Raw genomic sequence first — 25,471 nt, 5'->3', positions numbered from 1 at the left:
CTAAGGGAAAAACCTAAACTCAAACCCAATTTTTAGCTATTTTTTATTAAGCCTGTCATGGCAGCAGTGTGACCAAGCTATCCTAGGCTCCACAGGCATAGCGAGGAAATACTGGACCAGAGCATGATAAGAAAAACAGCCGGGCAAACTCCGAACTCTGTATTTCCACGTCTGATGTCAAATCGCTCCTCAGATCTCCAATTCCTTTCCGCTCTGTTGACTACAACACACTTCTCTCTCTTGGGCTGGTTCCACTCCCTGTTAGCAGCTCTCCTCAGCAGGTATCCTCACAACTCTGGCATCTTGGGGTCTTCAAGGCAATCCAGGTTTCTCCTTCACAGCTTCACACAATGGCCCCGCTAGGCCTCCATCAGGGACACCCCCAACACAAGCCTGGGCCTGGCCTCAGCGGCTTTCCTTAGTCTTGGGGGCAAATTCCACAGCCAATTTCTTCTATCCTTAACTCTACAGCTAGAAGATCAGATGTGTGCTGGGGCTGGAACATGGTCCCTCATTCAATTACATCTTCACCAGCTTTCTGTCCTTCACGGCCTAAGCTTGGCTGTCCTGAAACTTGCTCTGTAGACCAGGCTAGCCTCAAACTGAAAGGACCAAGCAGACACCATAGCAGTCTGTCAGTCTTCTCTCAGAGATCAGGCCTCAATTTCAGTTTCATGAGACTTGAGCAAGCAGTTTGTGGGAGGGCCATGAGCAAAAGACATAGTCCTTGCAGTAGCTCCCTTTCTGAACGTACTCTGACCGCTCAAGGTTCAGCCAGTTGTTTACTGTCTGGGACCCCTCACCAACTTAGAGCTACATGCATGGGTCAATGTGAACAAGCTAGGTCAGCCAGCCTCCATGGCAGCTCAAGGACAAAGCCTGGGACTTGTCCAGGTCTGCCCCAAAAATGATAACTGTAACCCCCAACCAGTAAATTCAAAGGCTACACACCCTCACCCAATCATATGACGCCAAGGCTTGTACCACCCTGCTTGTGGTTTTTCCCTTTAAAAACCCCTCATTCTGGGAGCTCAGGGCCGTCCTCCTCTACCTGCTGTGTCAGTGTTGGACATGAACCAAGCTGGGTTTGCTTGTTATCAAGAAATCCCTTTGTGCTTTGCATCGGATATCGGCTCTGTGGTGGTCTTGCTTGGGGGGTCTTGTGACACAGGTACAACAAAACTCAGAGGTACGTCAGCCTCTGCCTTCTGAGTGCTGGGATTAAAGGTGTGCGCCACCACACCAGCTCTAAGCTTTTCTTTAGTTCTTTTTCAAAAGTTGGAAACTTAGCTGCGTGGGATCTTTCCCTGAAGTCACCACTCCCCTTATTCCATTCTTAATCTGTTTATCTCGTTGAACACAGGATTTAGCTCCATTTCACTTCCTGGTGCTGTTTTTCTCTTCAAAATTTATAGTTTGTAATTTACCCTGCTCAGCTTGCTCCTTTTCATTACAAATCTTCATTAGAGTTACCACTAATAACCACACATCAGAGTCTATACTAGGCTGTTTTGAAATTTCCTCTGCCAATGGAATTAATTCAAAACTCTTCACTTTAGCCTCAGGTAGTGTTAGTTATTTTGGTGCTCTTACCCTGCAAGAAAACATCCCGAACACGACAAGACCACAGAAGAGCTGTTTATTAATATAGGGTAGGAAAGAGACGTGACAGGCCATGTGGTCAAGAAAAAAGGAAGAGAGGAGAAGAGGAGAGAAGAGACCTGTGCAAAATGGCGCCGGCTTTTTAAAGAGTGGGCTGCGCATGCGTACAGGACCGCATGTGGCTACTCCAAGCATGCACGTAGATTACATGTCCTGCACCCGCTTTACACAGCGGTGCAAAGCCACGGAGTCCTAGTCACACGAGATGTTTTGACCTGCAAATGGCTATTTTGAACCGGAAGTAACTAGGTGGTCCGTTGGGCAAGCCCAACCGTGTGGGCATGTTGTGACTTCCTATCAGGCAGACTCTTCAGACAAGGGCAAAAGGCAGCCATTTTCTTCACCAAAATATCACAAGAATAATCTCTAGTCCACATACTAAAATTCTTCTCCTCTGAAACCTCTCAAATGAGCCCCTGCAATTCAAACAACTCTTAGCACCACTGTCTTCCATGCCCCTACCAGTCTGGTCCAGTAAGCAGTGCTGATACCAGTCCACTGCTTTCCTAACCAAAGTACCAAAGTCCATATTTCCAAACAAAAGCATGGTCTGGCCCATCACAACAATACCCCAGTCCCTGGTGCCAACTTCTGTCTTAGTTAGGGTTTCTACTGCTGTGAAGAGACACCAGGACCATGGCAACTCTTACAAGGAAAACATTTAATTGGGGTGGCTTGCTTACAGTTTCAGAGGTTCAGTCCATTATCATGGCAGGAACCATGGCAGCGTGCAGACACACATAGTGCTAGAGAAGTAGAACAGAGTCCTATATCTTGCAGGCAAAAGAAAATGGACTGTAACACTGAGAGATATCTTGAGCATAGGAGACCTCAAAGCCCTCCCCTACAGTGACATATTGCCTCCAACAAGGCCACACCTTCTAATAGTGCTACTCCCTATGAGCTTATGGAGGCCAATTACATTCAACTACCACAAAAAAAAACCTGTCTCAAAAAAAAAAAAAAAAAAAAAAAGGTTGGGCTAGAGTGTACTTGCTGCTCTTCCAAAGAACCCAGGTTCGATTCCCAGTACTAACACAGCAGCTCACCACTGTCTGTAACTCCAGTTCCAGAGGACCCAACACCCTCTCCTGACTTCCTTGGGTGCTCCATGCATAGTGCTCAGATATACATACAGGCAAAACACCCATACATTAAAATTAAATTTTGTTTTGTTTTTTGAGACAGGGTTTCTCGGTGTAGCTTTGGGCCTTTCCTGGAACTCATTATTTAGACCAGGCTGGCCTCAAACTCACAGAGATCCACCTGCCTCTGCCTCCCAAGTGCTGGGATTAAAGGGGTGAGCCACCACTGCCCAGCTAAAATAAAATTTAAAATTGTAAGTAGCAAGAACAACTTCCAAAGGCTTGGGGATGGGTGGGTGGGCTGTTGAGTGTCACAGAAACAGCCGGAGATGGATCACCTCTCCACACCAATTCATTCCTTTTTGGCAGGAAATCAGCAGCTGGAAGTGGAGGAGCCCAGGGCAGAGCAGGACAGAGTAAAAGTCCCTCCCCTCAGGGAACACTGTAGTCCGCAGTGACCAGATAACAAAGACACGTGGCTGGAAAGGTTGAACACATGAACACAGACAAGGCCAAGCACTGAAAGCAAGAGAAAGATCCAGCCCTCTTTCCCCAGCACGGGGACAAAGCCAGCTTGCTTACAGAAGAAACCAGTCTCTGCTAGAACCGGCAAAAGCCACAAAGCAAGAGTGAGCACTGCTCCTGGTTTCCAGTGGTGATAAAAAGGAATGAGCCCCTTTGTTAGGTAGAGAGCAGAAGGGAAGGGACAGAGGTATTGGTTGGTTGCTTTCACTTGGGGGTGTTTCGTGCGGTTCAGGGGCCTACAGAGGCATAGAGAGTGTGGAGAGGAGACAGCAGGTGTTTCTACTTCTGGGGATTCTGCCTCAGCTGAATTGGGGGTGTGCATGCTTGTGCCACCGCACTGCAACGGCATTCCACTTGGCTTCCCTGTTTCCTCCCACAGTCTCAGTGACAAACTATTTGGACCAGAGAAGCAAGAGGGAAGGGCTGGACACTGGGAGCCTTAGCTACCAGAGAATAGGGTACAAAGATGGTCCCTTTGCCAGGCGGTGGTGGCGGCAGTGCATGCCTTCAGTCCCAACACTCAGGAGGCAGAGGCAGACAGAGCTCTGAGTTCAAGGCCACTCTGGTAGCCAGGGCTCCACAGAGAAACCCTGTTGTGAAAAACAAACAAAAAGAGATTTCTGCTCAATAGACCAGGCTGTCCTTGAACTCACAGATTCTAGTCTCATGCTGGGATTAAAGGTGTGCACTATCACTACTGTCAAGATACATTTTGAAATGCAGTAACAATCACTGATAGGTGTCTTATCAGACCATAAGCTCTACTGGTAGCTGCCAAAGTTAGGCTGATCTTGGGCTTCACAGGTGGAAAGATTGTATTTTTGTTTATTTGCAACACTGGGTATTGAACCCAGGGCTTCATATATGCTAGGCAGGTGCTACCACTGACGCGGTACAGGTGCACACATCACTAGCCCCAATCACTTGGTGACTATCCGGTTCACTCATTCTGAATCATTGGGCCCTGGGCTGCCACCATGTTCTCAGCAGCATCTGGGTTGACAGAGGAGAGAAGGGCCAGAAAACTGTAATAGCACTTTTGAAAGATGTGGGGCTAGGCCAGATAAAGCAAAGACAGTGGGGCACATTCCTTGTCTCTGAGGATCTCCATTGGCAAAGGAAGCAGAGTTCTTGCTGGAGACAGGAGCTTTGAGTACATAAAGAAGGCACCTGGGGTTATTTAAGTAAAAAGTACCCTTGTTTGTTTGTTTTTCGAGACAGGGTTTCTCTGTAGTTCTGGAGCCTGTCCTGGACTAGCTCTGTAGATCAGGCTGGCCTTGAACTCACAGTGATCCACCTGCCTCTGCCTCCCGTGTGCTGGGATTAAAGGTCACCACCACCACCACCACCACCACCACCACCACCACCACCACCATCAACCTGGCAAAAAGAAGCCTTTAAGCTGTAGCTGTAGCTCGGTCTGTAGAGTTCTTGCCTGGCATGAATGAAGCCTTGGGTTTGATCTCCAGCAAGCCATAAAACTGGGCATGGTAGTAATTTCAGCACATAGGAGATGATGGCAGATGGTTACCCTTAGCTACATAGCCAATTTGAGGCCAGCCTGAACTACATGAGACCCTGTCTTGAGGGTGAAGTGAGGGACCTTTCTAATATTCCAAGTGTCTCGGGAGAAAAGAGTGACCTCCCTTGTACTCAAGCTAAAAGTACTGGGCAATCTCTATGTAAAAGATGGCACCAAGTGCTGAACCTTTTTCCCTGAGTTCATTCCTACTCATCAGATAAACCCCAGGTCCCTAGGATGCCTATTCCAGTTCTCACTGTGTGGCAACTTGCCATCATCTCCTAGAGTTATCAACCAGGAAGTTGAGTGAGGGTCTTGGTGTTGGTTCATTGTTACAGAGAATCAAATCAAAGCTAAGTTTGTAAGGACTGGCAAAGGGCGAGTGGATTCCTCTGGCCCCTTTTCTTTCCTCCCAGATTTATTTATATGTGAATGAGTGTTTCACCTAAGTATGTATGTCTGCCACATGGGTGCTTGGTGCCTTGCAGAAATCAGAAGGTTGCACCAAATGCCATGTTAATGGAATTAAAGATGGTTGTGAGCCAACACATGGGTACTGGGAATGGAATTTAGGTCCTGAGCAAAGAAGTAAGTGCTCTTAACCACCAGGCCATCTTTCCAGCAATTCCCCCAAACCCCCCACACACCACCACTCTTTATAAACTAGAATCCACCAAGGGCTGCTGTGTTCTCTGTCTTGAGCTACTTCAGGTCCTGACCAGCAGGTGACGACCTGCATTCTAGAAGGCAGACCGACAAGAAAAATGTTAGCAAACGTGATGCTGCAGACAATGCCAGTGGGTGTGCTGCAGAGAGATCAAAGGAGTTACTGTAGAATCTGGTGCGCTAAGCACCAAGGAGGTTTCCTAAGTCAGGTCACTCTCGCTGTGATGAAGCACCTGACCAAAAGCACTTGGGGGGGGTGGGTGTTTGTTTGGCTAACTGTTCATCAGTGAAGGGAGTCAGGACAGGAACTCAAACTGGACAGAACCTGGAGGCAGGAGCTGATGCAGAGGCCCTGGAGGGGAGCTGCTCACTGGCTTGCTCAGCCTGCTTTCCGGCCCCACCTACAATGGGCGTGGCCCTTCCACAGCCATCACTAAGAAAGTGCTCTGCGGGTTGCCCGAGGCCTGATCTTCCCGAGGCCTTTTCTCAGTGAGGCTCCCGTCTCTGATGCCCCTAGCTTGTGTCAAGTTGACATAAAACCAGCCGGCACAGAGGTCTTTCCTTCCGAGTTGGTGAATCTGATCTGAGGCCCCCAGTGACACCACCAACAACCAAAGACAACTCCTCTGACTTCATTATCTGGTCAGCAGATTGTGCTCAGATGTTCCCCTCAGGGGCACGGGTCTTCTCTCCACGGCTCTCAGCCTACTCTTTCTCCCTTTTAACCAGAAGCCCCCTTCCGTTCCCTCACAACTAACCCTCGAATGCTGAGAATTCTCTGCAGAGACACAGACAACTCCGAAGCCAGGAGAAGGGCGTCTCTAGAAACAAACAAGCCTAGGGAGGGGAGTCAGATGCGGGTAGTACCCAGCCGACAGGCCTCTGAGAGCGTTAAGTTAATGCACTTAAGACATCAACCACAACACTTGACAATAGTGAGCCCTCAATAAGCGTGGACGGCCTCGCTCCAGACTCCCAGGTTTTGGGCCTTTTCCTTGCTCCTCAACCATCCCTGGTCCAGACACTGGGCCCCGGGGTGTTTCACAGACCAGGAAGCTCTGGCCCCAGGGGGCGAGCCCAGCCACGCCCCTTCTGCGTCCCTTCAGGGTTGGCCCCACCCCGAGCAGGCCTGGCCCGCGGGGCCCCTTTAAGGCAGAGAACTGGCCCGCCGGAGCGAGTTTCGCCCCCTCCGACGCCGCCGAGGTAGCGGCTTCACCTTTAAGGCGGCGCGGGGACTGCTGGGAAGGCCGGCGGGATGGAGGCAGCTGGACAAGCTCACGGTCGCGGATCCGGGTGAAGCCGGGCCGGAGCCGGAGCCGGAGCCAGACCCCAGCGGAAGGTGCAGGTTGGCGCGGGCCGGTTTGGCTGGGAGAGCGAGCCGGGCCCGACCGTGAGGAGCGGCTGCAGGTCGGCCGAGAGGAGGAGTCGTCGTGGGCGCGGCCCGGGGGAGGACCCGAGCGGCCTGCGGGGAGGGGGCGCGGTCCTGGGCCGGGGTTGGGAGCTGGCCCTTGGCTAGGGAGGTCTGCGGGCGTTTGGCCTGTGGGAGGGGGCGCTGTGGGCGCGGCCTGCAGAGACCCGTCCCGAAACCCAAGACCGCCGCTTCCCAGGGGCGGTGGAAGGGGAGTCTCGGGGCCCAGCCTGCCCGGGGGAGGGGCTCCGCGATCCGGCTCGCCCTGGGGAGGGGGCTGCGGGCCGGGCTGAGACCCCGTCGCCGGGAGGGGCAGTGCTCTCCGGCCAGGGGACGCCTACGACCCCCGTTACAGGGCCCCAGGGCTCTGTGTCTGGACTAGATGAGTTGGGAAAGCCCGGCGGCCGGGCTGCGTACGCCTGCCTGAGCCGGGGGTCTAGGGCAGACTAGGAGTCCAGCCTCACTAGCCACACCGCATTGCGTCTCCCTAGGCGAGGCGAGCCTGGCGCGCCCCCTGTAGGCCGAGTGCTGGCACGCTGCGGGCTGCGGGCTGGGGGATCTTGGGCACCTTTGAGGACCTAGGCGTCCGGGGACCTCCCGGTGTTTACCTAACCTGGGGTGGACGGTGGTGTGGCCCTTGGCCGGGCGCCCGCCTGCCCGCCCCTCGCCTCCACAGACGGCAGGACCATGGCTACGATGGTGCTTCCGCGGGAGGAGAAGCTGAGCCAGGACGAGATCGTGCTGGGCACCAAGGCTGTAATCCAGGGTTTAGAGACCCTGCGCGGAGAGCATCGTGCCCTGCTGGCTCCCCTGGCTTCTCATGAGGCAACCGAGGCCGAGCCAGGCTCGCAGGAGCGGTGCCTCCTCCTGCGCCGCTCCCTGGAGGCCATCGAGCTGGGGCTTGGGGAGGCTCAGGTAGGTCAGTGTTGAGGCTGAGGTGGAAGATTACTGGCAGGGTCCTGGTAATGTAGGAACGCTGTCAGGGAGGAAACACTTGTCTCTTGGAGTCTTATGTTAGGACAATAAGTAATGTTAAATGAATAGACTTTGGAGATGCCAGCCCTGCCCGGGTGGGCACCCCTACCTCCACACAAAGCTATGCCAGCCAGGCCTCATTCTACCTAACAGACTAGATGGCAGAGGAGAACAGAAATGCTTCACTAACCTCCCTTCACAGTTCAGTCTTGCCTTAATTCGTTAAGTTCTGTAGTTTATCACTTGGTTGGTGTGTGCCAGGCAGTCTGGTAATGCCAATGCCACGGATGCAGAATTCAACAAGGCAGACAAGATCCTTGTCCTCACTGGGTGTGGTGTCTGTAATCCCAGCACTTGAGCAGCAGAGGCAGGAGGATTTCAAGTTCCAGGCCAGTTTGGGTCACATAGTGAGACCCTGTCTCATCTTATTACCCCCTCCAAATAAAATTAAGATTTTCCCCCACAGTGCAATAGAAGAAGAGAAGTGCACGTCCTCCGTGTGTGTGTATGTGTGTGTGTGTGTGTGTGTGTGTGCGTGCGCGCGCACACATCTCTCTCTCTCTCTCAATTGCTTGAAACAAATTGTGATCAGTGATCCAAAGACAAGATCATATGATAGTTTATAGTAGGGGGTCTTGTCTATTGGTCAGGCAAGACTTCTCAAAGATGACATTAACTCAAGACCTGAAGGAGGAGCTGGACCAGAAGAGGCAAGTGGGGAGAACACCACATGGGTAAAGAGCTCAAGGGAGAAGTGCTCGAAGTGAGAGGAGACTGTCTGACCAGAACTTCTGGAGTGAGAGAGAGGGACAGGAGAGGCCTGTAGGGAACAGAAGCCAGCGTATGTACGGGATATCAGGAAGCCTCTGGAGGGTACATAGTGTGCCTTAGGTTTTGAAAACTCTGTGAACTATGGAGAGTTAACATTAGTAGGTCAAGGATGGACTTGGAACAAGTGATGATTAGGAAGCCACTGCTGGGTTTCAGATGAGAGATGGAAGTTTGAATTAGAGGGGTAGCTGTGAGGACACCAGTTCTAGATACTCTGGTAGGAGGCTCGGCAGGACCTGGGATAAAGAGAGGAAAGACGCGGTACAACTGGAAGTTTTGGCTTTAAGTTCGGGGATGACCGAACCTGGATCATTTCAGAGTTCTGCTTTGGCCCCATAAAGTGGACTGTTGGACAGGGAAGGGGTTACAGTCTGCGGGAAAGGGTTTTGTTCTCATTGGTTCTTGGCCAAGCCACTGCCTGGCTTCAGAAATCTTGGGTAGCTTGTATTGTCTTGGTTTCCTTGTCTTTAAAATAGTGATCATGCTGTCTGTTGTATATACTTCCTGGTTGGTTAGGGACTATTTTGTTTGTTTATTTTGTTTTGTTTTGTTTGAGACATGGTCTCTCTACATAGCTCTGGCTGTCCTGGAACTCACTGTGTATACCAGGCTGCCTTGAATGCACAGGGATCCACCTGCCTCTGCCTCCTGAGTGCTGGGATAAAAAGCATGTGCCATTGGGGATTTAGCTCAGTAGTAGAGTGCTCGCCTAGCAAGCACAAGGCCCTGGGTTCGATCCTCAGCTCCAAAAAAACAAAAAACAAAAAGAAAAAATAAAAATAAAAAGCATGTGCCATAGGGACTTTTTTTAAGCTAATGGTTATGAAAACACCTGTACCTAAAATGACACACACCTTTAATCCCACTCAGAAGGTAGAGACAGGTGGATTTCCGAGTTTGAGGCCAGCCTGGTCTACAGAGAGTTCCAGGACAGCAAGAGCTGCACAAAGAAAACCTGTCTTGAAAGAAAAACAAAATTAAATTTTAAAGTGTTTGCAAACAAATTAAAAATACAGGGTCCTGGACTGCCCCTCTGGAAAGGTGGTGTCATCTCTTCAGCCGCTCGGCTGTCAGCTACAGAAGGGCTCAGGGCTCCACTCTCACTAGTATGCAGATTGGGGACAGAATGGCATACCAGGTACCAGCAATGGAGGCGGAGCGGAGGGCCAAGCATGCCTGAAAAGAGGCAATGATTCTGGCCCTCAGAGCATAGAGAAGAATATATAGCCTCTGCCAAGGCCCCATGGTAGACAGGGCCTGGAGAATCAAGAAGGGCGTCGGATGCTGAAAGAGCTGGGTGTGGAGGCTGAGGACCAGTGGGTCCCCTTACCTGTCCCTGTGGTTGGTTCTCCAGACTCTGGGGACTTTGGACACGTGCTGCTTCCCTCCACTGCAGCAGGCAGAGTGCTGTGGGATGCTCAACAGAAGTCGGGATGAAGTCTTCCTGTGGCCTTTCAGCCACCTAGCAGGGTTCTTTGAGCAAGCACTAGGCCCAGGCAGGAAGCAGTGGGTGGAGTGGATAACTGAAGGGAAACAAGGGAAGGGTCTGGGAGCTCAGAGCCCCACAAGGACCTTGGTATCAAAACTACCAGACCTCCTCTTGGGTTGGACCTCTAGACTGAAGTCTGTGACTCTGGGTTGGGGAGAACTCAGGTCTAATGCCTAACAGCTACCCTCAGCCAGGGCCAGGCGTTTTGTGATTACAGGCTAAGGGATGGCCAGGGCTCTGACCCTCATCTGGCTGGCTGCACAGGTGATCCTGGCGCTGTCAAGCCATCTGGGGGCTGTGGAGTCAGAGAAGCAGAAGCTGCGGGCTCAGGTGCGGCGCCTGGTACAAGAGAACCAGTGGTTGCGTGAGGAGCTGGCGGGGACGCAGCAGAAGCTTCAGCGCAGTGAACAGGCGGTGGCTCAGCTGGAGGAAGAGAAACAGCACCTGCTGTTCATGAGCCAGATCCGCAAGCTGGATGAAGATGCTTCCCCCAATGTGAGCCCAGCTGGCCAACATCCAGTTCCCACAGGCCCACTGACACCTATGCCACCTTCTCGGACACTCTTTCCTGCCTTCCTTTCCAGGAGGAGAAGGGTGATGTTCCCAAAGACTCCCTGGATGACCTGTTTCCCAATGAGGATGAGCAGAGCCCAGGTACAGAAGGGCAGATAGCTCTGGGTTAAGGGAAAGAAGAGTTGTGTAAGTCCTAAAGGACACAGGAAATGGAGTATTAGTGGTATCCATGTTCTTTTTTTGCCTCATTTCCAATCCCATTATCCCAGCATATTAGGGCTTAAAAGGCAAGTCTTCCCTGTTGCATCTTAGATACACCTGAGCTCTGAGGGGAGCAGGTGGCGGCATGCTTAGCAGGTCTGGAGGATCTGAACTGGCTCCACTCTTAGCCTCTTTCTGAGCATCCTGAGACTGTCAGAGAAGCTCATGCAGGACCTTGCTGCCTCACTCACAGTGCAGACGAGATGAAGGGCTGGGACTCGTTTCCTGTGCAATAACTAAACCTACTCTGTATGTGCAGAAGCTGAGGCAGACTGGTGATTTGCCCAGGAACACATGGGCAAAAGGCTAGGCTGACATATGCCAGCCTAGCTCAGAAAGGAGAAGGTATGTCTAACTTCTTGTCCTTGGCCCTGTAGCTCCCAGCCCTGGAGGAGGGGATGTAGCTGCACAACATGGGGGCTATGAAATACCAGCACGACTCCGAACCCTCCACAATCTGGTAATACAGTATGCTTCACAAGGCCGCTATGAGGTGGCCGTGCCCCTCTGCAAGCAGGCACTGGAGGATTTGGAGAAGACCTCAGGCCATGACCACCCTGACGTGGCCACTATGCTGAACATCCTGGCATTGGTTTATCGGTAAGGGCCCTCTGGCTGTGTGGGCACACCTGCATCCTTCCAGATGGATGTCTCAAGGGGCAGTTAAGCAGGAGAGAAAGAAGGGCCCACATATGTCGAGCTGGCCTCCAACTGGAAGTAAACCTGTCTATTAGAGTCTGAAGAAAAGGTTGTCTATGAAGAACAGCAAGGTGACACATGAAAACATTAGGGTCACTGGGGGTCAACACAGCTTCTCTCAGCACCCAGGCTTGAGAATGGCTTTGAAACGTGAGTTGGAAGCCAGGTGTGGTAGTACACACTGTACTTAGGAGGCAGAAACAAGACAATCAGGAATTGGTTACGCAGCTAGTTCAAGGCAAGCCTAGGGTACATGAGACCCTAGAAAAGACAGGGAAGGTTGAGGGAAGAAAAGTGGGTGGGAACATAGATTGGCCCAGAACTCATAATGGGTGACAGGGTTTCTGTGGCAGAAAGTGACAGTGAGCCAAGGCACTGGGGGTCACTTGAGTGTTGCCCAGGGGCCCGGGTATGAGGTGGGTCCTTAGTGATGGTGATAAACTGCCTAACGCCTCCAGCTCTTGGGGGGTAGGGCTGTCCAGGCCTCCCTCTGATGCTCCGAGTTGCACTCCTACCGTGTCCACTCGTCAGTGACCTCAGGAGGAGTGCCTATGGGGACTGCGGGCCCCGGGGTCAGGCTTCAGGCTGGAAGACATCCCTGAATGTCCTGCCTGCTCCCAGGGACCAGAATAAGTACAAGGATGCTGCCCACCTGCTCAATGATGCCCTGGCTATCCGAGAGAAGACCCTGGGCAAGGACCACCCAGCTGTAAGTAAGAATTGGATTGAGCATTGCCCTTCATCCCTCACAAGTCCCCGAGTTTCCGCTTTCTGAGTGAAGGCACCTCCCCTCCATTCTCCTCCCCAGGTGGCCGCAACCCTGAACAACCTGGCTGTTCTGTATGGCAAGCGGGGCAAGTACAGAGAGGCTGAGCCACTGTGCAAGCGAGCACTGGAGATCCGGGAGAAGGTGGGAGCAGACAGGGCTTAAGATTGCTGGCCAGACAGAACAGTCTGAGCAGCTCTGACGCCAGCCACTGACTCTTCCCAGGTCCTGGGCAAGTTTCACCCAGATGTGGCCAAGCAGCTCAGCAACCTGGCCTTGCTGTGCCAGAACCAGGGCAAGGCTGAGGAAGTGGAGTACTACTACCGGCGTGCCCTGGAGATCTATGCCACACGCCTTGGGCCTGATGACCCCAATGTGGCGAAGACCAAGAACAACCTGGTGCTCTGAGGCTGGGCTGGAGGCTGGAAAGGAAGGAGGCAGGGAGGGAGGGCTGATGTCTAGGAGGAAGGAGAAGGAAACTAAGATCCCTGCGTGCTGCTTACCCCACTGTCTTTCCTCTCCAGGCCTCCTGCTACCTGAAACAGGGCAAGTACCAGGATGCAGAGACCCTGTACAAGGAGATCCTTACCCGTGCTCATGAGAAGGAATTTGGCTCTGTCAATGGTGAGTCCATGGCTGCCATGTGCCTCCAGTTCATTCAACAGAGGCACCCAGGACAGTAATGACCTTGCAGACCATCCTGCCTAGAGTCTGGCAAAAAAGAAAGCCCAGCCTTACCTCTGGATGGTTCCCACAGGAGCCCACTCATCTAATTCATTGCCCTGGCCAGACAGATTGGCAAACTCCATGCTGAGTCTCACCCCCCACCCCCACCCCCCCTTTTTGAGACAGGGTCTCAGTATGTAGCTCTGGCTGTCCTGGAACTCACTACTGTAGACCAGGCTGGCTTTGAACTCACAGAGATCCACCTGCCTCTGCCTCCCGAGTGCTGGGATTAAAGGCAAGCACCACCACACTCAGTCTCCTTCTTTGTCTATGTGACAATTCCTGTTTGCTTTGAGGGCTGGCCCAAGTGTCTTTCCTTCTCAGAAACAGCCTCTGGCCCCTATGGCTAGCCATTTCCTGATCCCCCATCCCTCAGCCTGGCCTCATTCAAGTGTGTCACTAGTCTCTGGTCTAAGGTGTGTAAGGGCTGCCACCTCACTCCCAACCCCACCTCGTTTATAGCCATCTGACACAGACCTGTGGCCTGGCCATCTGGGTACAGAGGAGGGTCAGTGATGTTTTGGGTTTGCTTCTTGTTCAACAAAGCCTAATCCTGGTCCTGGTCCTTCCTACATACCCCTGTCCTCTTCCCCAGACATTAGTCCCTTGTCCAGCCTAATTGGAAAGACCTATATATATGGCAGGCAGGTTACAGTCCCTATTTCCTCCTAGGAGAGAACAAGCCCATCTGGATGCATGCAGAGGAACGAGAGGAGAGCAAGGTAAGGAACACTCTGGGGATAGCTTGCACATGGGGAGGGCATGGGGCTGGATGGACAGACTTATGGAGCTGAGCGCTTGCTCCCATTCCCAACTGACTGGTCTTTCCCTCAGGATAAGCGCCGGGACAGCGCCCCCTATGGGGAATACGGCAGCTGGTACAAAGCCTGTAAAGTTGACAGGTGAGGGCTGATAGGTTTGGGTTAGGGTGAAGTGAGTACCAAGGAACCAGTGTCTCACCCTCCTTTCACCTCTGAGACCCCTCTCTTCTGTTAGCTCATCATCCCTCAAGACCCAAACCCAAGAAGACTTTCTGCACTGAGACAGCTTGGTTCACTCACTGCTGGATCTCCCAGCTTCTGGTCCTGGTGGCAGTGTCCTAGGAGATCTCTAGGGCCTACCCAGGTTTCTAGCCCTAGAGTGGTTCTCTCAGGATGGGAGAGACCAGTGGGTATACCACAGGGTCGGGTGATAGGAAAGGCCAGATTCTGGATGTTTGGTTCCCAGAGTCTCATGTAGGCTGGTTGTTGGATAAAGATTTTTAGACTTTCCTGTTCTCTGTCCACAGCCCCACAGTCAATACCACTCTTCGAAGCTTGGGCGCCTTGTACCGGCGCCAGGGCAAGCTGGAAGCTGCACACACACTGGAAGATTGTGCCAGCCGCAGCCGCAAGCAGGTGGGGCTCCACGGTGGAGGAGGGCAAATAGGGACCTTTGAGGCCCCACGTGTCAGGGCCTGATGCTTCCTGTCCCGTTTCAGGGCCTGGATCCTGCCAGCCAGACCAAGGTGGTGGAGCTGCTAAAAGATGGGAGTGGTGGACGAGGAGACCGCCGTGGCAGCCGAGATGTGTCTGGGGGTGCTGGGCCTCGGTCTGAGTCTGACCTGGAGGAGTCGGGGCCTGCAGCTGAGTGGAGTGGGGTGAGTGTGGGGGCTGAAGATAGTTTGTCAGACTACAAAGAAAGTAGGACCTAGAGACAGTTCTTCCCCCACAGGATGGCGGTGGCTCTTTGCGGCGCAGCGGCTCCTTTGGGAAGCTCAGGGATGCCCTGAGACGTAGCAGTGAGATGCTGGTGAGGAAGCTGCAGGGGGGTGGCCCACAGGAGCCCCCTAATTCTAGGTGAGTTTCTGTCCCTGATTGTATCCTGTGGGCTCCCAAGTGACTTCCCATCCCTCTCAGGAAACACTACCACGTCTGCTTTATTCTGCCTCCCTGCCAAGACCCACCCTGATTTCCCTTTACCGTTTCACTGAGAGCACATCTCTTCCTCCTTTTCCCTCAGGATGAAGAGGGCTAGCTCTCTCAACTTCCTTAACAAGAGTGTGGAAGAGCCAGTTCAGGTAAGAGAGGAGAGTACCTGGCATGAGGCAGCCTAAACCCAGGTCTCTATCCCACAGTTCAAGGCCCTCGGTCTGCGTCTGTCCCCACCCAGCTTTCTGGTGACTTCATCCAGCAATAGCCCTGTCTGGTTCCGGGCAGGCTTTGGGCAGGGAGGAGATCCGTAGAAACAACTAGGGCAGGCCGGGGAAGGGAGCATAGCCCTTGCACTGGGGCAGATAAGTAGTCAGCCAGGGTCCGCTTGAAGCTCTTGAAGCAGGCCCTAGGTGTGAGCTAAACTTGAACTCTGGCCAGTCTTTGACCCGCTGTGATCGCACTAGGGACTTGGTTTGGGTCAGGCCCTTTTCATCATCCTCTACTCTCGTGTGGTCTCCCACCCTCCCCCTTCCCTTCACTCCCAGTAGCTGAAGTCTGAGCTCCATGCCCTCTGTATTCTGCCCACAGCCTGGAGGCACCGGTCTTTCCGACAGCCGTACCTTGAGCTCCAGCTCCATGGACCTCTCCAGAAGAAGCTCCCTTGTAGGCTAAAGCTGAAGGGGCAGCCAGTCGCCAGAGCCTTCATCTGACATGACCCTTTACCCCAGCCCTGCGCATGGGCCTGCTGCTTGTCCTGCCTGCCCTCCCAAGGACCCTATCTTTTCTGTTCAATCTCAGGGTAACCTCTTCCCTTGTCATCTCGGCCGGGCAGGCCCTGGAGGCCGGGTCTGCCGCTCCAATTCCACTCCTTATTTATTCCTTCCAGCAGGGGGCTCTCTTCCCTATGTTCAGGGCCTGTGGGAGTGGTGGCCTGCCTACCCAGCCCGCAAAGCCAAGAACACTAAATACTTGCTGTCCCTCAGCATCTTTGCCCCTCAACTCCGGCCGCTGCTTCTGTATATAGAGAAATAAGTTATTGGCCGTGTCATCCTCCCAGTCGCCCTCCCTTCAGTCCACGGTAGTCCGGGCCACCACCTGCCTCTCCCTTCTCCAGTGGTACCGCCCAGGCCTTAAATCATCCCCGTTCCGAGTGGTGGTATCTCTCAAGCTCCAAGTTCTAGGAACAGAGCCTCCCGAAAAGGTTCCCCGACCTCCTCGCTATCCTGGTCTTGGAGGGATGTGCTCTACCCAACCTTGCAGATGCCCGGACTCCCACACCTCCGGCCCTGTTGCTTCCCGGATTTATGCACCCACCGTCCTTCCCACCCAGCCCCGCCCAGGCATGGCCTGCCCCCCGCCCTGGGTACGGCCTGTTTAGCCATCCTGCCACGCCTTCCTTGCCTCAGCTTCTGTTGTCCCCTCCACACACACCCCCGCAGTAGGAGGGGCTACCCCACTTGTTGGGTGAGGCAGTTGCTCTCTATTTTCAAATGTTGCTGTAGAAATAAAGACAATTTGAATCTGAGCCGGGCTTGTTTTGAGGAGGCCCAGAGCGCACACACACACATCATGCCCTGTCCCTTGAGCCTGGAACTAATACTCTGCCCTTGCGCTGAACTGTTTGAGGGGATGCTACAGGTTTGGGATTTCTCCTAAAGCATGCCCCTATGGGTTCTAGACAATTCCGTCTTTGATGAGTGTCCCGAGACCATTTTTCGTGATGGCAGTCCTGGGATGTGCTGCAGAGTGCCCATCCCACGAAGAACACTGAATAAGTCAAGTTTTTCTGGTCATAAATACCTCGTACCTTCTTGTTTAATGTTTTCAATTTGCGAACCAAGAGGGTGGCTGCCCATCTCAGAGGCGAACCATACGTAACCCCGGTGTTATTCAAGAGTTTCCACACGCAGATGGTGGTCCAACCAAGATTCCGCGGCAGGTCGTTCCGGGATTGGGAAGACTACAGACCCCAGAAGGCAGTTCGCTAGTGGCGACTGGAGCGCACCGGCGCGTGGGTTGCCTGGGTTGCGCCTGCGCAGTAGTGGCGAATCGAGTCTCTGGGAGACTACAGGTTCCACAAGGCAGCGCGGGGCAGCCAGAGTCGGGAGTGTTTGCGCCTGCGCGGCGCGGGCGGGGCCTCTAGGGCGGAGCGGCCACCATCTTGGAACGGGAGGCGGAGCAGAGCCGACTGGGAGCGACCGAGCGGGCCACCGCTGCCGCCATGAACCCCGAATAGTGAGTGAGCCCCGCCCGCGCCGTGTGGCGCAGCCTCGATCATGTCTATGGGGCTATATGCTTATCGAAGCTGTCTGGCCCTGGTCAGAACTGCGCGGCGCCCCCACATCCGGGTCCCTCTTCCGCTGACCCCCCCCTACATCCGGGTCCTGCCCCTCCCCCCGGGAACCCCAGGACCCCGGCTCAACACCCCGAGTTCTCTTATCCAGGGCACGGAGGCGATTGCTCATGGAGCCCGCAGCACCGGCCCTCCTGGGCCTTTTCGGTTATGTGACCCTGCAGATCCGGTCTCCCTGAGCCTCAGTTTCCCCACCCGCTGCTTGACCGCGGGCAGGCGGTTTGGAGTCCATCACAATAGTTTCTGGGCCCCAGAGTCGAGTACTTTCAGTGGGGCGGTGAGCCGCTCTGCCTCTGGCTTTCTGGAGCCCGGTTCCCAGGGCTGGCCCAGACAGAAGCGGACCAGACTAGAGCGGAGCCCCAGCCGCTTGATCACGTCCCCTGCAGGTCCCTCCCACCGGGGCTGCCTGTGCCCGGCCTGGGGCGCGCCGGCCTGGGGCGCGCCGCCCTGTCGCCCCCGGCCCGTCCTTTTTTGCCCTCTCACCTTTGCGCAGGCCTCCAGCCGCACTCTCCCGGCTTCCCTCACCTGTCACTGCCAAAGAACTTTAGGTGAATATGGGATTGGCTTGCTCCCCCAGAGTGGGATTTTTATTCCTCAGACTCACACCTTTGGAGTAGATGGCCCACGTCCAGTTTTACACCCATATTATCTTCTTCCCCTTCTCCGCTTCCCTTTTCTTCTCCAGCTCTAGGCCTCAGATTTCCTTGAGAAAGGGTGAAGCTCAGCAGGGTTAGGGGAACAGAGAAGGGAGGCCACAGGCTGTCAAAGAGCCTGACAGGCCTAGTTCCCAGGCTCACAGTTAGCCACTGCTTAGGGTAAGTCATTTCCCTTCTCTGACCTCCGGTTTCCTCGGTAGTTGGAATAGCACCCTCTCTCACCGTTGCGCCTTTTGAGGGTTTAATGAGAGGATGCATTTAAAGTACTTCACACAGGGCCGGTTACAGTGGAGGAAGTACTAACTGCTGCTCCCATGGCCACTTGTTGACTCCCCGCATTAGTGACTTCATCTCAGGCTCTTCCACTTTTGTTTTGGCTTCATGGGTTCAGGCTTTCATTTTTGGGTCCTAGGCTGGCACACTGTAAGGCCTAGTGTGGGTACCAGAGTCTCAGTGCTAACACCCAGCTGGTTGTGTTTCTTGGGAAATTGTGTTCCTCTCTTTTGCCACCAAGTGGGAATTCAGACAGAGCAAGCTGAAGGTTTTGTGGGCTACTTATTTGGGATAGTGAGGTTCTATTTTTCATCCCTTTTCAGGACAGTGGGAGGATCTGGTGAGCACCATGGTATACCAAGCAGAAGCATGCCTCACAGTGTTTTCATGCCTGCTGCAGGGGCAGGGAGTGGGGGGAGCTTTCTGCCTGCCTTCATACCCTCCCATCTTCTCTTGCCAGTGACTACCTGTTCAAGCTGCTTTTGATTGGTGACTCTGGCGTGGGCAAGTCATGCCTGCTCCTGCGGTTCGCTGTGAGTAAGAAGCACCCCATGTCATCCAGTTGGGGTCCTAGCTGGCCACTGGGAGGAAAAAGAGGCAACTCAGAACACATTAGTTGCCAGAGCAGCCAGAACAAGGGCCCAGGCCTCAAGTTGGGGTGCTTAGAACTAAGGCTTGGCAATGAGGAGCACAGCAGGGGCAGGGAGCTGGAGGGAGGACTTGCGGACAGTTCTTGGGCCTGTGTGTTCAGGCTGTTTCATTGTCACCTTTCAGGATGACACGTACACAGAGAGCTACATCAGTACTATTGGGGTGGACTTCAAGATTCGAACCATCGAGCTGGATGGCAAAACCATCAAACTTCAGATTGTGAGTATGGCTTTTCTCCAGCACTGAGACAGAAGTGTTTGCCTTGGGGTGGGGGCTCTCTTGTGGCTGACCTACTCTTTCCTCCCATCTCATAGTGGGACACAGCTGGTCAGGAACGGTTCCGGACCATCACTTCCAGCTACTACCGGGGGGCTCATGGCATCATCGTGGTGTATGACGTCACTGACCAGGTACTCCTGGATTTATGTCCCAGCCTGCCTCCTAAGGCTTGACTTTTGACTCTGCTCCTTTTCCTGTTTTTATTTCCCTTAAGCTTTCTGGGGGAGACACTATGCTGAATTGCTTCATGAAGGGCAACAGGCCACACAAGTGGACCCTGCTTAGATCCTGTCGTGAAGTCTTGATAGACCCAGGCTTCATGGCTCCTGCTGCCTTATCCCCCCATGTTTGGTGGCAATTAGTCTACTGGTTGGTTACTGCTGGTTCCTGGTTCCTGAAGTCTGCAGACAGTTGGAGCAATTGGAAGGCTTTAGACAGGAAAGTGAGGAAGCTCAGCATGAACAGAAGTTCTGGAATCCCATGTCTGCTGTGGTGGCTTCAGCAGCCAGGAGTTGTACTGACGGTGGTTCACAGTTGATAGAAACTTCCCTCTTTAGCTTTCCTTGGTTGCTTACCCCACAGAATGGGAGCTTTGCTCTGTTGCCAACTTATTCCAAATTCCTGGGCTTAAGTGACCCTCCTCTTCGCCTCCCTAGTAGCTGGGCTACTGGGTACCCACCACTGTGCCTGGCTTTTGATGCTCATGAGAAGTCCCTCATATTCCCATCTTAAAGATGAAGACTTGGTTCAGGCTTGGGTGGTGACTTGCTAAGAGCTTTCAGCCAGTTAGTGGCAGAGGCCAAAGGCCTCTTCTTCCACCAGGCAGTCCTGGGCTGGGAGAGTCCCTGCTTTGAGGGGCAGTGGCCACTTACCAGAGACTCCTGATACCTATGCCTTTACCTCTTCTAACAAGGTGAGTGAGCTTAGTGCCACTCAGAGGTCACCAAGGCTTTAATTAACTATCAGATCCAATCAGCTTCTTGCCCAGATTGACTTCCTGTAACTTTTTACTGTTTTCTTCTCTTTCCTTGAAAATACTATCTGTAGCTCTTGTCTCTCACTAAGCATACGTTCTGCAGTGAGCTGCACCTTCAACCCCCTTAGTCTCTTTTTTTTATTGGCTCACCCTTACTGTGCATTAACCCCATATTTTCTGTACCTTAACTAATCCCAGCCACTTCGGTGGTTTGGCTTTTGTCATATGTTCTGGGACTCCTTTGTGTGTGTGTGTGTGTGTGTGTGTGTGTGTGTGTGTGTGTGTCCAAACAGATGTTCCATGGGCTCCCACCTCTGGGTGTGTGCTTGTGCTGGGCCGTGATGTCGATAATCTGCTCTTACCCAGTGAAGGAAATAGTGAGGCCTCTATGCTCTAGTTTGCTTTCTGTTGCCACAGTAAACACCAGGTGGGAGGGGAGGGCTTGTCTCCTCTTAAAACTGTCAGGTAGTAGTCCATCATTACAGGAAGCCAAGGCATGAATTCAGGCAGGAACCATGGGGAAAGGTACCTACTGGCTTGTTCCCATGGTTTGCTCAGCTTGCTTTCTTAGACCACCCAAGGCCACCTGCCAAAGGGCGACACTGCCCACAGTGCAGTGAGCTTGGCCCTTCCACATCAACCATCAATCAAGAAAATGCCCCATAGACATGCTCACAGGATGGTCTGATGGAGGAAATTCCTCAGTTTAGATGCCCTTTCCAGATGTTTAGGTTTGTGTCAAGTTGAAAAATGCTAACTAGTACACCTTGTTTCCTACATGAAGAAAGTGTTTTCCAGAGGTGAAAGTAACTTGCCTGTGATGTTGGTATAAAGAAGAGAAAGCCCTTTCTCTGTCTTCCAACTGCCTCTGTGGGCTTCACACCAGCTGCAGGATTCAGATTCCAGCACTAGCCTCACCATCTCCCCCACCCGCCTCCTGCACCCTCATTTTGTAACATAATCCTTGTAAGTCTGACCAGAAAACTTCCTTTCTCCATAGTTAGTCTCAAGGCACCTCTGTTCTCTTCCCATCATTTCAGCTCTGTCCCTTCATAATAATAGCAGTGATGAGGATAATAGCAGCTCTTGCTAATTGAGCACTTGTCATGAGACAGGCCTGCATTCATTTCTCATGCAAACAACAGCTCTGCTGGAAGGTGTTATCTGAACAAAAGAGGAAACTGAGACCCAGGTCAGGCGACTGGATATCTAAGGTCACACAGTAGATGACCAAGCTTAGGCGACAGCCAAGGTAGCCTAATTCTAAGCCTGTGCTCTTTCTGGCTGCATTCCTGGTTGAGGACATTACTCTAGATTATTCTAGCCACTTCCCAGTTGCTCTGTATCTTGTTAATCTGCTCTAATCCTGCCCAAACTCTGTTTCCAGAACACAGATATGCTCCAGTTACTATTCAACTGAGAAAACGCTCAGTGTCTGTTGGGTATGCCAAGTTTATCCAGGCTAAGACCTTTTCAGCTCTGTCCTGCCTGACCACCCTCACCAGTTTTTCCCAACCTGCAGCCTGCTGTCTTCCCACTTCCAACTCCTCAAAGACACCACACCCTCCCGTTCTAGCAGATGCTGCCTCCTTAGCTGGCAGCTTTTGCATGAGTTGAGTCCATGCCTGCAGGATGGGGTGGTCCTGAGGCTGCCCAGCTCTGGCTTTTGATCCCATCTTGCTATGTGTGTGTACTGGTCTATTCCTCCACTGTCCCCTAAGTGCCCTAAGTCGGGTGTGTAGGCAGGTACCCTCTGTTTCCTCCTTCCAGGGCCCAGCTTAGGACATGAAATTGTGTATAGTAGAGTCCAGCACACCTTAAAGAAGGAAAAACAGGAGCTGGAGAGATGGTTCAGCAGAGTATTTACTGCTCTTACAGAGGACTTGAGTTTTGGTTCCCAGCACTCACATGGCAGTGTACAACTGTCTAATTCCAGAGGAGCTAATGCTGTCTTCTGGCCTCCAAGGGCACCAGCCATATACAGGGTGCACATGCATGCAGATAGGCAACTTTTTAAACAAGAGAAAACAGCTCTAGCTTGAATGTATTTCTAGAAATTCCATCCTTTGCACAAATTCCATGCCAAGCTGCTAGGGGAGTCTGAGACTCAATGAAGTGATAGTTGGTGTCAGAAATGGGATGAATCTATCTCCTTCACTGGCCAGGGTCTTATGAAGACCCTTCATCTCCCACTGGGCTTCAAGGCTTCAGAATTTAAAGAGAGGACTGGAGATATATGTAGCTCAGTCATGAAGTCCTTGTGTGTGTGTGTGTGTGTGTGTGTGTTGTGTGTGTGTGTGTGTGTGTGTGGTGTGTGTGTGTGTGTGTGTGTGTGTGTGTGTGTGTGTGTGTAGGGGGGGTGTGGGTTTCTTTGTGTAGCCCTGGCTGTCCTGGTCCCTTTGTAGACCAGACTGGCCTTGAACTCAAGAGATTCCCCTGCCTCTGTCTCCCGAGTGCTGAGATTAAAGGAATATACCACCACGCCCAGCTCCTTTTCATTATTTTTAATGATTTTTGTTTCATGTGCATTGGTGTTTTGTCTGCTAGTTAAGGATTTCTGATCCCCTGGAAATGGAGCTACAGACAATTGTGAGCTGCCGTGTGGGTGCTGGGAATTGAACCCAGGTCCTCTGGAAGAACAGCTGGTGCTCTTAACCACTGAAGCCTCTCTCCAGCCCCCTTTTTCATAATTTTTATTTTGAAAGGGTCTCATTAAGTTCCCTGGGCTGGTCTTGAACTTGTAGTCTCTATGCCTCAGCTTCCTTCCTACCTAGGACCATCTGCCTTCATCAACCATGCCTGATGTCCCCTGCCTTTCTTCTGATGCCCTTAGCTTCTGTGTGTGGTTACATCTAGGAGTGGTTTAGGGAGAGGGAACTGCAGAATACATAAATGGCCAGTAATTGTAGGCAGCTGGTGAGGTGTTGGGGCCGCTGGCTGGTGGCTACTCTGTGCTGGTTTTGGGTTTTGGGTTTCCACATGGAAGAGAACCAGGGGAAAACTAAGCCCAGAGGGGAGGACTTCATCTGTATTCCCATGCTCAGGGCTTCTGCCTTTCCCTCAAAGGAGCCCTGTTCTCTATGCCTAGCTAGACTGTGTTTGGGAGTTCAGTAACTTTGGACCCTGTGTCTAGGAATCCTACGCTAACGTGAAACAGTGGCTACAGGAGATAGATCGCTACGCCAGTGAGAACGTCAATAAGCTCCTGGTAGGCAACAAGAGTGATCTCACCACCAAGAAGGTCGTGGACAATACCACAGCCAAGGTGAGCAGGGCCGGCCTTGGCTGTCGGGGTTAGGGCTCATTTCCCTTCACCTCTTCTCTGCCTCGCTCTTACTTCTCATATCTCCTTGGCAGGAATTTGCAGACTCTCTGGGGGTCCCCTTCCTGGAGACGAGTGCCAAGAACGCCACCAATGTTGAGCAGGCCTTCATGACGATGGCTGCAGAGATCAAAAAGCGGATGGGGCCAGGGGCAGCTTCTGGGGGTGAACGGCCCAACCTGAAGATCGACAGCACCCCTGTGAAGCCAGCTAGTGGTGGCTGTTGCTAGGGGGGGCGGTTGGGGAAGGACGCCTTCTCCAGATGATGCCCCTGGAGGGGGCAGGAAGTGCCTCCCTCTCCTAGGGCATTTGAGTCTGTGGCTTTGGGGTGTCCTGGGCTCCCCATCTTCCTCTGGCCCATCTGCCTTCTGCTCTGAGTCCCAGCCCTGTCAGGGCCCCCCTGGAGGACATGCAGGACCTGTGGCTGGGGTGGCCACAGGGACTGCTCTGCTGCTGCCTCTAGGTACCTTGAAAAGATGCCCGCCACGCACCTTTCTTTGGAATGAGGGCTCCGCTGTCTGTCACTCACCCCCATGTATGCTGCACTGGGTTTCTCTTTTCCTTTCTTCCTTCCCAGTAGCTGAGGGCTTCCCTGCCTCTGCTGCCCCTGGCTGCAGGCAGTGGCCAGGGGATCCAGGGCCTCAGATCCAGGGTCCTGCATCGGACCTCAGGACGGGAGGGGGCTGTCAGAGCCCACCAGCCCACCTTTTCCTTACCCTTGCCTCCCTCCACCGCTCCCACACTCCGCTTGAGCCGTCCAGCTGCTGATGGGTCTTGAGCACAACTAGGGTGGGCGGGTGGGCGGCTGTGCTGGGCCTGTGTCTCCAGCCCTGCCAGAGGGAGCCAGCGCCTGCCTGCCCTGCCGGAGCCAGGCCCATGTGCCTCCTGCCCACCAAGCCCCTTTGTCCCTGAGAAAGGCGGGGGCGGAAGGCCCACCGTGCCAAGGGCCGGGCACCAGCCTTAACCCTCTCTCTGCCAGCACCACTTTTCTCCTTGAGGCAGCACATCTGGCTTGTTCTCCCTCCATTCCTCAGAGCCTGAGGGGGCCAGACCCACTTCTCTGGGGAGTGTGGGGGCCACTTGGGGTTGTGGGACTCTTTGCCCCTCCCCACTCAGAATCCAGGCCTCCATCCTCTGGCACAGCTTCCTGCAGAAAACCTTTGGTCTTTACCTAAGAAGCCATGTCCTTTGTGCTGTCTTCTTGCCATTCTTGCCCTACACCCTCCCCTCCCTTCCAGTGTGTATTTAAATCCCTGGGCTGCCCCTCTGGGAGGGAGCCTCTTCTCCCACGTTCCCCTCTGGTGTCATGTCAGGCATTTTGCAAGGAAAAGCCACTTGGGGAAAGATGGAAAAGGATGAAAAAAATAAATTTCCACTGGCCCTTGGATAAGCCAAGGGTTTTTGCAAGGAAGCAGTAGTGACTGAGTGTGGTCTGTGGTCTGAGTCTGGCTTTGAGTTGCTGCATGGAACTGGAATCAATCCAGAGTTTGGTGTGATGCACAGGGGTCCTGGCTCCGACTGTGTCCTAAGTTTGCTGTTAAAAGCCCTTGACCCACATACTGGGGCTGGGAAAACCTGCTGTGCTGCTGGGGGATGTCCCTAAGGGCCCAGCACGGATCTGTCAGAGGGAGGCAGGCAGGAGGTCATGGGGTGAGCCACCAATACCCACAGGGAGGGCTTGCAAAGGCATGAAGTTGGGCAAGAGCTGGACCCAGGAGCAGGCATTGAGCCCCACAGATGTACTACATCCTGCTTGGTTTGCACCTTCCTCCAGTCCTTAAGTCCCTCTTTTGCCTTCTCTGTGGCTTCGAGCCAGAATCCAGATACCCTGAACTATGAACAAGTGCTTCACATTAGGGCCTCAGTCGTGTCCGCAGCCAGCACTGTGTGTACTGAATGTGGCTGTGGTGGGCCAGTTGT

General features: G+C 53.1%; 2 protein-coding genes across 4 annotated transcripts; both read left to right on the top strand.

Moving 5' to 3' along the window:
* Positions 1-6,574: 6,574 nt before the first annotated feature.
* Positions 6,575-16,566, top strand: Klc2 (kinesin light chain 2). Of its 3 annotated transcripts, none has more exons than XM_036201725.1 (16): positions 6,575-6,799; positions 7,545-7,783; positions 10,428-10,658; positions 10,748-10,817; positions 11,315-11,537; positions 12,258-12,345; positions 12,445-12,546; positions 12,628-12,801; positions 12,927-13,026; positions 13,801-13,850; positions 13,963-14,030; positions 14,417-14,525; positions 14,609-14,767; positions 14,842-14,966; positions 15,130-15,187; positions 15,630-16,566. In XM_036201725.1, exons 2-16 carry the CDS (start codon positions 7,556-7,558, stop codon positions 15,711-15,713), a joined length of 1,869 nt encoding a protein of 622 aa, XP_036057618.1. In that variant the 5' UTR covers positions 6,575-6,799; positions 7,545-7,555; the 3' UTR covers positions 15,714-16,566. The 3 variants fall into 3 exon arrangements, with proteins under 3 accessions (XP_036057618.1, XP_036057617.1, XP_036057616.1); XM_036201724.1 differs by having other exon boundaries at positions 6,575-6,805; XM_036201723.1 differs by having other exon boundaries at positions 6,575-6,867.
* Positions 16,567-17,157: 591 nt separating this feature from the next.
* Rab1b (RAB1B, member RAS oncogene family) lies at positions 17,158-24,962 on the top strand. Its single transcript, XM_036201738.1, has 6 exons — positions 17,158-17,276; positions 18,784-18,856; positions 19,098-19,193; positions 19,289-19,384; positions 23,363-23,494; positions 23,587-24,962. Exons 1-6 carry the CDS (start codon positions 17,263-17,265, stop codon positions 23,779-23,781), a joined length of 606 nt encoding a protein of 201 aa, XP_036057631.1. The 5' UTR covers positions 17,158-17,262; the 3' UTR covers positions 23,782-24,962.
* Positions 24,963-25,471: the final 509 nt, after the last annotated feature.

This window comes from Onychomys torridus, chromosome 1, assembly GCF_903995425.1.
Source record: "Onychomys torridus chromosome 1, mOncTor1.1, whole genome shotgun sequence".
NCBI lineage: Eukaryota > Metazoa > Chordata > Mammalia > Rodentia > Cricetidae > Onychomys > Onychomys torridus.
This window is presented reverse-complemented; position numbering and strand designations above follow the sequence as displayed.